This window comes from Convolutriloba macropyga, chromosome 3, assembly GCF_964194025.1.
Source record: "Convolutriloba macropyga chromosome 3, txConMacr16.3, whole genome shotgun sequence".
Classification (NCBI taxonomy): domain Eukaryota; kingdom Metazoa; phylum Xenacoelomorpha; order Acoela; family Convolutidae; genus Convolutriloba; species Convolutriloba macropyga.
The window spans coordinates 6,216,425-6,231,802 of NC_134470.1; the positions used below are offsets into that span (position 1 = coordinate 6,216,425).

General features: G+C 34.0%; 1 protein-coding gene across 1 annotated transcript in view; it reads right to left on the reverse strand.

Moving 5' to 3' along the window:
- LOC142336807 (uncharacterized) overlaps positions 1 to 15,378 on the reverse strand; it is a 70,597-nt gene that overhangs the window by 33,790 nt on the left and 21,429 nt on the right. The window contains exon 8 of the mRNA XM_075385739.1: positions 6,770 to 6,911. Within this exon, the coding sequence (XP_075241854.1) occupies positions 6,770 to 6,911 (142 nt within the window). The remainder of the gene's footprint in view (positions 1 to 6,769; positions 6,912 to 15,378) is intronic.

Consider the following 15,378-nt stretch of genomic DNA (forward strand, 5'->3'; position numbering starts at 1 on the left):
CAACACATTCTGCCACTGATCCAGATGCCCGTGAGCTTCCTTTGGTAAACTCAAGTTTCAGACGTCTTTGTTCTTCGTCTTCCTCTGCTTTCCTTCTCTCGTTTTCAAGAGCTCGCTCATGCTGTCGAAGACGCAGTTTCTCTTCTTGTTGTTGCATCTTTAGACGTAACTCTTGCTCTTGTTGCTGTCGTTGTAACTCTTCTTCTTTTTGCTGTTGTTGTAACTCTTGTGCTCGTTGTTGTTGTTGTAAGCGTAACTCTTGTTCTCGTTGTTGTTGTTGTAAGCGTAACTCTTGTTCTCGCCGCTGTTGTTGTTGTTGCTGTTGCAAACGTAACTCTTCTTGCTGGCGACGAAGTTCTATTTCTTCACGCTCCTGCTCTAACTCCAACTGACGCTCTCGCAGTCGTTGCTCTGTTTCTTTCTTTGCTTGTAGGTTTTCGAGCTCCATTTCTTCGATCTGTCGCCTTCTCGATGATCGCGAGTTGGCGATGCTGGGTTGCTTTCTGCTTCCGTGTGTAGCAGAATGTTTGGAAGAGACCTCGGCGTTCTCCTCAGCGGTTTCTATGGCTCCATTTCCTGTATCAATTACCGTTTCATCGTTTGGGTCTTTGTCACCAGCCGATGTAGTTGACACTAACGATGTTTGGTTTCCACAATCCTTGCTGAGCCTGTACTGTTTGATCAGGTCTTGATAGTGACTCCTAGCATTACTGAAATTCGTAAACCCATGGTGACAAGCTTCTGTCTTCGCTATTCGTATAATTTCTGCACAAATTTCATCTAGCTTTTCTAATAACCGTTCCGCCTGATCACACAGTATCTGTTTTTCGGATTCGCCTAAATTTTCTGCTTTCAATTTCTCTTCGATTTCTAACAATTCGTTGGCGATTGGAACATAATCTCCCAATAATTTGTACTCTCTCAGTGTATCTTTCCGGTAGTCGACGACTATTGCGCGACAATCTTCAATGCCTCGGAGATCTGGTACTTTGTCAACTACCCATCGCAAGACCTTCCTCTTTTCTTCTAACATACGCCTGGTGTCATTGTTAAAGCTTTCAAAATACTTTGGTTTTAATAGTAACCTCTGCTGTTGTCGGTTGTCTTCCAAGTTGTCGTATGTCTCGAAGAAACATCGATAAGCACCTTCGGCCGTCATTGTTTTGTTTTGTGTCAGGAAGCCTTCTAGCTCGTTGAGGTATCTGGAGAAGGACTTGAGTAGATCAACTTGCTCTTTCTCTAACGTCTTGAGTTGACCACTTGCCTTCCAATCAGCTGTCTTCCAGTGTCTGTTGGGACTTTTGCTGGCCATCGTTGCTGGTTGTCTTTTGGTCCACCAGGTTGAATCGAAGATCCGTTGCTGTTCGTGTTACTGCTGTTGTTGTTGTCCGGGTCGGCGGACCAAATGTTGCGGATGCTAAAGAATCTCAGCGGAACCGATATATCACAGCCTGGTTCTCGAGTTTTACGCCGGCCTGGTTCTTCACTGGGTTCGATTGACTAACGATCTCGCAGAAATAATTAGTCGCTCGGACGTATTAAAGGACTGTAACTTTAATTTTGTTGATTGAAGTTAAGAAAAACCTTAGTGATAATCTATGTTCAATCTCGTGCTGAAAATTGTAGGGCTTCAGCCAGTAGCTAGTGTTGTTGCAAACTTCTCGTTAAGTAAGCTCAACAAACTTATAACTCGCAAGATCTTAAGATCTAGCAAAACTTAACAAAAAGACTAAAGTTGTTAAAGAATCAAATTTTAGTCTATCTGAGAGCCAACTGCTCTTGGTAACAGTTTCTAATGGTTCTAAATACAATACGGTTTGACTAATCAAACAATTCGGTTAAAGTAAATAATCAAATATTTATCATTTATAGCATCATTGGTATTTGTCTCTGATTGCTTAATCAAGAAAATGATTTAGGTCATTGTTTACATAGTAAATGTCAAATTACTGCAATTCTTTACTTTTGTTGACATAAGCACGGATGGTTATTACGAAGCTCTAAATGCCTCGAAAAAGACCATCTTCTAAAGAATCATAAATAAACAACTTAAGAAATTTAACAATAAATAACAAAATATCGAAAAATGCCAATTTTGCACCATTTAAGTGCTAATAGCCACACTTGTGGAACTGATGGAATAACGTTCGTTGGGTCCATGAGTAGCTTAGAGGTAACCCTAACCGTCTGCCATAACCTCGGGTTGCTCGGGTTGTGAAGTGGCGCCAACAATGTCTCTTTACAAGAACATTTATCAAAATGAAGCTTAGTATGAAGAGCTACGCATCACTTTGGTCTGCGACCTCAACTTAGCTAACATGCTTTTGATGAATGATTTCAAGCTCTGTAAAAATTTACTCGAACAACTTTCAGGTCTTGAAATTCTATATGAAACAATCGTCTGGGGTGCAAAAATCTGTACACCATCAATTCAGTCCTAACTCTTGCATATACTTGTCAGTTTCGGCCAAAGTATTGAGATATCTTGAAGAAAGCAGAATTATTTCTAATTATATATTTCGATTTGTACGAGGAGCTAGATAACATTTGGACCTGTGACAATGATCAAATTTTTTCTTCAAAGGAGTCTTGAACCCGGGATGACCACCATAAATGTTTCTTGGAAACCATACGTAAGACATGTATGGTTGTATGGCTTCTTTGATACCATACATAAGACCATACAAAAACTTAAAGGTGATCTCAAATGCCGTTTTCTGGACCACGCAGTACAACATATATATCGTAGTTGCCATTGGCCTTCAACAAATTTTTTTTTCTATGGTGCCTTGGATACCATATCCAAGACCATAGACTTTTATGGCCCATCCAAGACCATAAAACTTTTTTTGTGCAACATCTTTTTTTGACACAAAACTGCTTTTAACAATGTCCTATGTGGGTATCAGGCGATAAAAATGGAGGTTTAAAAATTACTTGAGAAAAAAATTTTATGGTGCCTTGGATACCATATCTAAGACCATAGACTTTTGTGGCCCATTCAAGATCATAAAACTTTTTTTGTGCCACATCATTTTTCGACTCAAAAATGTTTTTAACAATGTCCTATGCGGTTTTAAGACAAAAAAGGGGAGATTTAAAAATTACTCATGGAAAAAATATGGTGTCTTTCCAAAACCATAGACTTCTATGGCCCTATCCAAGATCATAAAACTCTTTGTGCAACTTCATTTTTTGACTCTAAAAAATCTTTTACAACGCATAAGGAGATTTCACACCAAACAACGAAAGACTAGGAAAGTTTAGGAAGTTGTAGCAAGACAATTTTGTTGAATGAGCAACACCATTGCTTGTTCCCTCTCTAACTCGATTATTTTTAGCCAAAGATTGTTCAAAAAAATAATTTTGAAAGCCTGAGAAAAACACCGAGACAGTAACAGTATTTTTTAATGCTTTGATTTATTAATCAAAGCATAGCACTTTTCTGTTTTTATGTATTTTTTAGGATTTGATATCAGGATCACAACGATATTGTAAGATGATTATGCCTATTTTTTTCAGTCTTTTTGATAACATATGCATGAAAAAACTATGATTACTTTAAATTTTTTACTTTGAAAATATCGTTATTATGGCACGACGAAAAAGAATATCGATAGGATACAAACTGATTAAAGATTCTTAGCTGCTTCAATTCATGGGTTTTGACTTGGCTGGTTTCTGGTATTAGCCTTATGCTGTTTTCATACAAAAGTCTTGCCAGTTACTTTTTTTAGTACCCTTCTCCTGCAGTTTTCGTTTCCTATTAACCACATAACCACCATAAATGATTTTCTTAAAAACCATAAACCGTCCATTAGTGGCTTTCTTGTATACCATGAACCTTCCATAGATTGTTTTCTTAGATACCATACACATTCCATTTTTGGCCGTCTTGGATACCATATAGTTACCATTAATGGTGATCTTAGATACCATAGAGTTTTCATTAACGGCTATCTTGGATACCATAGAGCTTCCATTAATGGCTATCTTAGATATCATACACCCGACCATTTATGGTATCTTGGATACCATGGTAAGATCATACACGAAAATTTGGCCCTCCGTGGATGGAACCATAAATGATCTTAAGTATGGTATCTAAGATGGGCCAACCCGGGAAATGGAAAAGTTAGCGTGTTTAGAAATGGATCGTAGCTTAATCAAGTCAAAAGATGACTAAATCATGGTGAGCACCTGGATCGAGACTTACAATGTCTTGGTAAGTTTTTGATTGAAGATCATTCAAGAAATAAGAATTGATTAATATATTGTAAATTATTAACAAATAACATGATTGGAGCGCTCATAGCGATTAAAGCTTTTCTGAGTCAGCACTGACTTAGATTGGCTATTCGATTCTTGATTAAGTCAAGCGGAAACTTTGTGAAAGTTTCAGCAAAGCATCTTTTTGCATGAACCATTTATATTTTGCCATTAAAGATTTGAAAATTAAATAAAATAAGATAATGAATAACATAAAACAGTCACTAGTTTTAAATTTCAGTTGTTTTTTTAGCCGATACAAGCACAAACCTCTATGTGCTTGAGTAAATAAAATGTCAACAAAGTTTTGATAAAATTTTTTATGAAGCGGAATCAGTCATCAATATAGTTTTGATTTTCTATATAAAACAGTCACTCTAACAATAAAAGCATTTTAGTTTAGTCGAGGTTCTGTTAAACAAAAAAGCAATATTCGTACTGACTGAAAAATGAGACTAGAGAGTGAAGCCAATAGTTAAAAATTGCTACTGGCATGAAAATTTTTAAATGTAAATGTGATTTCAAGTATATTTAATAATGTCAGCTTGGTGATACACTTCACACTTTTCATGTTTTCCATAGAAATTTCCATTAAAGACAGAATCCATATAACTGTTGATTAATGAAATCAAACTGATCATCAGTATTTTGTAAATTGATTTGCAATTATTGTTTCCCAGAGCTCAATTGCAATTTTTTTTACCAAATTTGTCAAAAAGATTTTGTCAAAAAATTAAAAGAAGCAAAAATGTGTCAATATTTCTAGACGTTCCTGTCCTGCAAAATGAAATGGGAAAGATTTTACCTGGAAGATGGAACTTTTTTGACAACAATTGACGTTTAGCCGTTTGGGGATTTATAGTACGAGAGACAAAAAAAACGAACAACTTAAGACATTTTTAAATCGTTTTCGATTATCAAATCGAAGTATTAAGATCAAATTGATTATCATGTTGGCAATATCTTATTCCCTTTGAACAATAGCAAGAATACTATGTGTTGATCTCAAGAGAAGTTATTATAGTTTCTTTTGTAATATATTTGCAAAATAATTGTAGTATCATGAAGAATTTTGATCAGAAGTTTGTACGGAATATCATTTAATTAGCCGAATACGGCTCAAGATTATGCTTAAACTATTAAAATTCATATCCTATAAACATGGCAGATGAATTTTAAAAATACATAACGATTTTGAAATTATTCAGGCTGCATATTGTCGAGATGGCTGCACTCAGAACCTTCTGAACTTTCTATTGTAACTAAATTTCGTGGTCAACTTTAAAAATTTTTTCAAGTAAATTGTTCGAAATGATTATTAAGAATTAAATGAGAAGCAAAAACTGTGGTTTAAGATAATAATGACGAGCTTAATGACAAACTTTTTGACAAGTTTAGACACAAGCTTAGTGACAAGCTTAGTGACAATCTTAGTGACAATCTTAGTGACAAGCTTAGTGACAAGCTTAGTGACAATCTTAGTGACAATCTTAGTGACAAGCTTAGTGACACGCTTAGTGACAATCTTAGTGACAAGCTTAGTGACACGCTTAGTGACACGCTTAGTGACACGCTTAGTGACACGCTTAGTGACAAGCTTAGTGACAAGCTTAGTGACAAGCTTAGTGACACGCTTAGTGACACGCTTAGTGACACGCTTAGTGACACGCTTAGTGACACGCTTAGTGACACGCTTAGTGACACGCTTAGTGACACGCTTAGTGACACGCTTAGTGACACGCTTAGTGACACGCTTAGTGACACGCTTAGTGACACGCTTAGTTACAAGCTTAGTGACAAGCTTAGTGACAAGCTTAGGCACGTGCGTGGATAAAAATGGTCTTGATATTCAACACAAAGGTGTCAGCAAAAGGAAGAGGACAATTTTGTGAGAAATCCATTAAATGTGAAATAATGTAGGAGCACTGAAATGACTATTCCAGAGCACTTTTCAACTTTAAAACCCAAATTTGGTTCTGAAACTTTGCTATCATGTGTATTTTAAGTTTGTATCCGCAGTTTATCTTCATGATACTTATATTGAGCTAATTGAGTCTGCCAAGGCAAAGTTTATCCTGTGTATTCTGAAATAATACTCATGTACTCAAACTAAGTCCGAGCAGCATAATGTCGATCGTTTGTAGCCCCTACATAATTTCACAATGCCGATGCCCTTCTGTGGCAGCGCTTAGTAAAAAGCGCTTTGTAAAGTATGCAAAATTGGTGCTGGAAAAGTGCTCAAAACGTATAATAATTTGCGCAGTCAATATAAGACGAATGGGATCTTTTCCGTTTGTGCCCCCCAGTACATTATGCTCCCCCAGTTACAGAGCACGTGTCATTACATGGTAAATCATAATGCAAAAAAATGGCAAAAAGTGGTCCAAGAACGCTATTTTTAAATTGCAGAAGCTATAATTTAATTGCGCAAAATACTCCAACAAATTTTTTCAAGGTTGACAGGTGCTGAATTGTTGTTTGCTGGGTGGGAGTAGCTTACCCTCTAAATTGGTTGACAGAGTAGGGGAACTGGAAACAGTCATGTGGGTCACAGAATGTATGTGCATCGAAGTCGTTCACAGATAGTGAGTTATTCACGGTTCCAAAGATGACTTCGTCGCCTGATGTAGCATGCACTTTGACTGCAAATGAAAGAAGATATGTTCGGTTTGTTCCATAATAAAATTGGTAATATCAACGATTTGTTTAAAAATTAGAATCATTGAAGTCTCAATGTGTGTAAACTAATTATTAGTACCCTATAGTATAAATTATGTTTAATTTTATATGCTTAGTTCATTTACGCCCGGGTCGAGGTTTTTGGGTAAATTTTTGTAAGAAATGCGGTGAATGCGTTGTATTTTTGTAAGAAATGCGGTGATTGCGGTGAATGCGGTGAAAATAAATATTTCACCTCATTTCACCGCATTTCTTACAAAAATTCACCGCAAAATTCACAGCATTTCTTGCAAAAATTCACCGCATCGACTTTTGTGGCAAAATAATGTAAGAAATGCGGTCAAAGCGGTGAATGCGGTGAAAAAAAAATCACCACATTTTTCACCGCATTTCTTACAAAAATTCACCGCGAAATTCACCGCATTTTTTACAAAAATTCACCGCATTTGATTTCCAAAGTTTACTCAATCTGATTTAATTTTACAAGAAATTTCAATGTAAAGTGTTTTTGTACGTGAAAGTTGGCGCAGTGGACTAAGTAGTTGAAGACATGCAGGAGGTCAGAGGTTCGATCCCGTGTGGGGTCGATTCTTTTCTTGCAAGAATACTGGGAACTCGGTGAAAATAAATAATTCACCGCGATTCACCGCACTCACCGCAAAAAGATGTAAGAAATACGCGGTGAGAATTTTTTTCACCGCATTTCACCGCATTTCTTACGAAAAATCACCGTCAAACCTCCACCCGGGTGTATAAATAAATGAACTAAATTTATAGTTGTAACTATTACTATTAACTATAAATTAAAGGCCGATAACTAGTTTCTGTTTGTTTTTATTACAAGAGGTTAAAAACATGGTTAATACTGAGGCTGAAATCTCGGAGTAATAATTTGTATTCAAAAATTATTTGCCTAGAATTACACTAACTTTACAAAAAGAATCAATGTTACCAGAATTGTTTTCTGTTGGCAAAATTTAAGGATATCTCGCCAATAGGTCAACCATTGTGGTTAAAATTATATAAAGAAGATCTAACAATATTTTCTGCAAAACTAACATTTTTTAATGTTAAAAGTTAAATGATACGGTTTACAAGGTATAAGTCTTCAACCGAAAAAAGTAAGCCTTAGAAAAAATTGATTTTGAGTATATTGGAATTAATCAAAGAAAATAATAATCTCAAATGAAAGATTGCTCCCTAGACCACTTTCTTCTCTCATACTTAAAAACAGTAGCCTTTTTCTCCCTCCGAAATTGTATTATTTTTTGATGGCTCGTACAATAACAAATGCATTTGAATGATTAACGTAAATAATTAACTATTATAATCTTGGATTGAAAGAAATTATCTGGTCGTGAACGCAAAAGGAGCTTACAAAAAGAATGGAAAAAAAACCAATAATTTCAAATAAACAAATCATTAAAAGAAACCAAATTTAACCAGTTGATGTTTATAATTAGACGTAAGCCCTTGCTTCGAAGACAATGTTTTCAGGGTAACTATTCACAGCTAGCTAAGTCACCTCAATCAAAGTTTTTTCAGGAGTTTTTTAAGTCATCAGGAGTTTTTTTCAATCGCCCGTGTCAATTTGCGATAGGATATTTCATAGTATTTTTTTTTATCCAACTTTTGTCGATATTACCGCACCGACCGCAAATGGTACTCTTGTATGCAATAAAACCATTCAATTGATAAGATTATGCAATATATCCATTCATTTTGCGCACTTGCAAACAATCTGAACATTTTTGATCATGATCAGCAGATAAAAATGGGAATTCAGGTCACTTTTTTCACAATTTTAGGCCATTATGTCAAATATTGCCACATTTTTAGTTTTTCTCAGCAAATTGAAGTGCAAAGTTTGTTTTTTTAAAGCAACAAGATTTTTGTAAAGAAATTATTAGTAGAAATAAAAAGAAGAACAGTACTTGAAAGACAGAAGAATTAATTATTCATACAAATAATGACCCAATATTGTTATTTTCTAAGAAATAACGTTGAGATATGTAATTCTGTAACTCTAAAAAACAGACGGGTCAGTTTCAATTATTTTCAGATGTCCTCAATTTCATTAGTTTTGATAAATGAAAAAGTCTGTTTATGCTCAGATTAAAATATAAACTTTCGTATTGTACGACATTCGTTCTGCTAAGAATACATTATAAATCAATCGCTCTGAATAAATTTCGTAAGATCTTAGAGCATAACTTAATTGTATTGAATAAACTTGATCAAAACTAATTGAGGTTTTCATGCAAAATTTTGAGCATTTGAAATTCTTAGTTCTGGTAAATGTTCAGTCCTGGCAAAATTGGTCAAAAATGCAGTATATTTGTCTATGTTGTCGCGCAGAGACTTTATATATTTATGTGACAAGCTAAATCAATCGATAATCAAACAATTTATTTTACTTGCGCAAGTAGTTAACTTGTTTTTTGTTCGTACGTTCCTTGTCAAGTTCTCTTTTAGTTATGCTAAGCCTTTTTAGGGACCTTTCCAAGTAATTTCCCAAATATTTAACACAGCGCGTCTTAATTGTAATAGTATATGTTTCGACTATAATTTGATACCAGCGCAACAAAAAAATTTTGATTCCCTTACATAAGTTAACGTTTGTCGAGTTGCCAATCCTAAGGGCTTTTCGACGTAACTAGTTGTTCGTGCAATATATAGAAAGCTAACTTGATGGAAATCTGAGTAGTGAATCCATTGCAGAAGGTCAAAAGTTCGTCGGATGTCGGAAACTTCAGATGAAGAGATAAAATCAAACTCTCCAAAACCTACATTTGTACTTAATAACTTTCAATATAGCTTGGTAGAGTTATTAAAATTAACTAGTTGCCAAAAATACAATGTATTTAAACATAAATCTCGAAAAAAGCTAGCAAAAACCTATAAATTTGGAGTAACAGAATTTTTTAACTACTTTTGGCCAATTATTATAGCAAATATTGAAAAGGTAAATGAAGCATACGACAAAAAACATTTGAGTAACTGAACCTGAAGGGACAACTTTCCGCTTTTTTTGCTGCTTTCGATGGATTATAGAAACGATAACAACTTCACAGAAACTTTGCAAGTATTTTTTGTCAAAAACAACATAACAATTTTCTGGCATTTTTTCAGGCCGTGATTTTAGGAGATAATAGATCAATGGTCCGACTGTTTTTTCGCCTTCTGCTAACAAAATTTGTTCTTTGTAGATTCCAAGTTTCTTTTGCTAAGTCAGTTCTCGCCCATCGAAATCCCCAACATACAGAGTTCTCAGCGGTATCTTTAGAAGCGCGTTAGACATAGAAAGTCAAAATGAAAAGATTTTTTTTGGATTTCGGATTTTATGAAGAGTTATCAAGGTATCAAGTTTCTTTGAACACTAGCATGATTTCCGTTGTTTTGTTCACAATTATCTTTTTGTGTTGAACACTTGATCAAGATATTAATTCAGCAGTATGAAAAATTTGAAAACAGAAAATGTCGAGGCGAGTGGAATTGGTCTTGCGTTTACAGGTAAAATAATGTTTTGGATTATTTGATCTGATTCTGATAGTTAAATTTTTCAAGGAAAAATTTAAACTCTTGACTGTTGTATACTTCACCTATCGCTTATATGACTTTGTTACTTTAAGATGTCATGAAAGAGTTAAATTTTTTTACAGTTTTCCTTTAGTTTTGGTTTCTTTTTGATCAATTGTCACAATATCTCATTAATAACAGGTCCCATTACTGTTGGCTGGAGGACCAATTGAACACATTTATTTTTTTTCCAGCTGATTACTTATTGTTTTAATGGAATTTCTCAAAATTAATTAGTTATGGTATCAGTTTTTGCGAGTAATTCATATCATTTAATTAGTCGTTTTAAGAATAAAGTTAGGTCTGAGTGCCTTCTTATGAAATTTGAATTGATTTTTCAAAGCACATTTGACGATTGATCGTTTCATGACTTCTACATTTTTTCTTCAAAATTATGAAGTTTACTTTAAATTTTTCCCCTTTCTCATCTTTATTTTCTCTTTCTATTTTTTAATATTAATTATGCGATGTCGATTCCACCTTCTTGTGAAGTTTAGACTCTTTTTGCTGGTTTTTTGTTTCAATCGAAGTTTTCACTACTTTGACACTGAGAATTCAGATAAAAAACTGCAAGCATGACTTAATGTCTCTAAAGACAGGTTATACTGGTTTCAAGCTGAAACATGTAATTCCATTTTGTAATTCATAGTAGAAAGCTGATTAGTTGTATCGTCTTTTTAGTTCATTAGGTTTCAAGTCAGCTTCGCCCATTTTCTCATGTTTTTGTCAACTGGTACCCAGTCACGTTTAACAGAAAACTCATTGTATTAACAACTTGTATTGAAAAAAAGGTTAACCTGTTTGATTCAGGTTTTATCTCATACAATTGCGACGTTGTTATCAACATTTTTCTTTTAAATATACAGAGTTTTCTCCGAAATTAATGTTTTTTTTGTTGTTTTCTTGCCTTAGAGTCTCGTTTATTGCAGATCAGGTCTCAAGGTCTTTAATGCTGCATTAATAATTCGGTTAAAGGTTTGAGTTTATGACAATTTTTTTAAACTCATACATCAATTGGTTTTGAATAGTTTGTGCATTTTTGAATGTATCCTATCTCTTCGTCATTTGGTAGACAATTAAGTCACGATGTGGATGATCGGGATCGGAACATTATATGCGAATGCACATTATTGATCGTCAATGTGCGATTTTAAAATCACTTATTTATACTAGTTATTTGCTCCTGCTAATTAATACTACCCTCGGCGAGACTGGATGGTTATCTTGTAAGATCTTACAAGATTCTTACAAAAAATATTTATCTTGTAAGATCTTGTAAGACGAATGTTTATCTTGTAAGATCTTGTAAGACGAATGTTTATCTTGTAAGATTCTTACAAGTTTAAAGTACTGAGAAAATACTGTTATTTGGCATCTAATAAGGGCAAAAGAGCCATTGGAGTAGGGCGGCACACATACACCAAAAGTGACGGAAACCAAAATTTTTGCTCACTGATGTTAAGGACAGTCATGAAAAGCCGTTTTGCTACGGTAATCGCATTTCAAATACCAATCTTCGTCTTTTTTGCTGTTTCAAGAAATTTTCTCATTGAAATAGGAACAAGCAAGCCTAATTGAGTTCTATCAGGAATAAATTGAAACTATAGTAATGTCATATGCGTTACAAGAAAAGATAATTACTTTTTCGTGCACAAAAATTGCAAAGCCTTGAGGTTAGCTCCTTCAAAGCTTTGCTGTTGCCTGTAAAGTCAACAATGACACAAAACTTGCTTTTTATGGAATTTGGAAAGGCATGAAACAAGTGTTATTTGAGTCAATTTTAAAAACTAAGCATGTGATGGAAGATGATTTTATAAAAAAAGTTTTTTTAATTGAAAAAGCAACAGCAGTAGTTTTCTGATCGTTTTTCTTGTTAATCAAAATTTATTGGTCTATCGCCCGCCTCTGACTCAAAACCGCCACCCTTAGAGGCATAAGCACTAACTCTGACGGAAGTTTGGCGCTGGTTTTTGCTGATATTTTTTATCAATTGAATGTTTCTTTTTCGCATTATATTAATTATCGTTCTTAAACAAATTTTAACGATTTTCGATTAGAATTTGTTTCACATACTGCATCAAAGCCTCAAAAAGGCAACAACACTTTGAGAGACGGACGGCAGACAAGAGCAAAAAGTAGCGGAACTAAAAATCATTAGTCACTGACCTTACGTACAGTCATGAAAAAGGCGTTTTGCAACTGAAATAGAATTTCAAATACCGATCTCTCCTTTTTTGCTGTTTCAAGAAATTTTCTCATTGAAATAGGAACAAGCAAGCTTAATTGTGTTCTATCAGGAACAAATTGAAACTATAGTAATGTTATTTGCGTTGCAGAAAAGATAATTACATTTTCGTGCACAAATTCTGCAAAGCCTTGAGGTTAGCTCCTTCAAGGCTTTGCTGTTGCCTGTAAAATATACAATCACATAAAACTTGCTTTTTATAGAATTTGAAAAAGCATGAAATAAGTGTTATTTGTGCCAATTTTTTTTTAAAATGCATGTGATGGAAGATGCTTTTAAAAAACATTTTTTTTATTTGAAAAGGCAACAGCAATATGTTTTCTGATCCTTTTTCTTGTTAATCAAAACTTATTGGTCTATCACCTGCGTCTGAAAAACACTGCCGCACATAAAAGCATAAGAATTAACTCTGACGGAAGTTTGCATATGGTTTTGCTCATATTTTTTATCAATTGAATGTTTCTTTTTCGCATTATAATAATTATCTTTCTTAAATATTTTTTTGCGATTTTCGACTGTATTTTGTTTCACATACTGCATCTTAGCATCAAAGAGGCAACAACACTTTGAGAGAAGGACGGCAGACAAGCCCGAAAAGTAGCGGAACTCAAAATCATTAGTCACTGACCTTACGTACAGTCATGAAAAAGGCGTTTTGCAACTGAAATAGAATTTCAAATACCAATCTCTCCTTTTTTGCTGTTTCAAGAAATTTTTTCATTGAAATAGGAACAAGCAAGCTTAATTGTGTTCTATCAGGAACAAATTGAAACTATAGTAATGTTATTTGCGTTGCAAGAAAAGATAATTACATTTTCGTGCACAAATTCTGCAAAGCCTTGAGGTTAGCTCCTTCAAGGCTTTGCTGTTGCCTGTAAAATACACAATCACATAAAACTTGCTTTTTATAGAATTTGAAAAAGCATGAAATAAGTGTTATTTGTGCCAATTTTTTTTAAAATGCATGTGATGGAAGATGCTTTTAAAAAACATTTTTTTTATTTGAAAAGGCAACAGCAATATGTTTTCTGATCCTTTTTCTTGTTAATCAAAACTTATTGGTCTATTACCTGCGTCTGAAAAACACTGCCGCACATAAAAGCATAAGAATTAACTCTGACGGAAGTTTGCATATGGTTTTGCTCATATTTTTTATCAATTGAATGCTTCTTTTTCGCATTATAATAATTATCTTTCTTAAATATTTTTTTTTGCGATTTTCGACTGTATTTTGTTTCACATACTGCATCTTAGCATCAAAGAGGCAACAACACTTTGAGAGAAGGACGGCAGACAAGCGCGAAAAGTAGCGGAACTCAAAATCATTAGTCACTGACCTTACGTACAGTCATGAAAAAGGCGTTTTGCAACTGAAATAGAATTTCAAATACCAATCTTTGTTTTTTTTTGCTGTTTCAAGAAATTTTCTCATTGAAATAGGAACAAGCAAGCTTAATTGTGTTCTATCAGGAACAAATTGAAACTATAGTAATGTTATTTGCGTTGCAAGAAAAGATAATTACATTTTCGTGCACAAATTCTGCAAAGCCTTGAGGTTAGCTCCTTCAAGGCTTTGCTGTTGCCTGTAAAAATACAATCACATAAAACTTGCTTTTTATAGAATTTGAAAAAGCATGAAATAAGTGTTATTTGTGCCAATTTTTTTAAAAATGCATGTGATGGAAGATGCTTTTAAAAAAACATTTTTTTTATTTGAAAAGGCAACAGCAATATGTTTTCTGATCCTTTTTCTTGTTAATCAAAACTTATTGGTCTATCACCTGCGTCTGAAAAACACTGCCGCACATAAAAGCATAAAAATTAACTCTAACGGAAGTTTGCATATGGTTTTGCTCATATTTTTTATCAATTGAATGTTTCTTTTTCGCATTATAATAATTATCTTTCTTAAATATTTTTTTTTGCGATTTTCGACTGTATTTTGTGTCACATATTGCATCTTAGCATCAAAGAGGCAACATCACTTTGAGAGAAGGACGGCAGACAAGCGCGAAAAGTAGCGGAACTCAAAATCATTAGTCACTGACCTTACGTACAGTCATGAAAAAGGCGTTTTGCAACTGAAATAGAATTTCAAATACCAATCTTTGTTTTTTTTTGCTGTTTCAAGAAATTTTCTCATTGAAATAGGAACAAGCAAGCTTAATTGTGTTCTATCAGGAACAAATTGAAACTATAGTAATGTTATTTGCGTTGCAAGAAAAGATAATTACTTTTTCGTGCACAAAAATTGCAAAGCCTTGAGGTTAGCTCCTTCAAAGCTTTGCTGTTGCCTGTAAAGTCAACAATGACACAAAACTTGCTTTTCATGGAATTTGGAAAGGCATGAAACAAGTGTTATTTGAGTCAATTTTAAAAACTAAGCATGTGATGAAAGATGATTTTATAAAAAAAGTTTTTTTAATTGAAAAAGCAACAGCAGTAGTTTTTCTGATCGTTTTTCTTGTTAATCAAAATTTATTGGTCTATCACCTGCGTCTGAAAAACACTGCCGCACATAAAAGCATAAGAATTAACTCTGACGGAAGTTTGCATATGGTTTTGCTCATATTTTTTATCAATTGAATGTTTCTTTTTCGCATTAT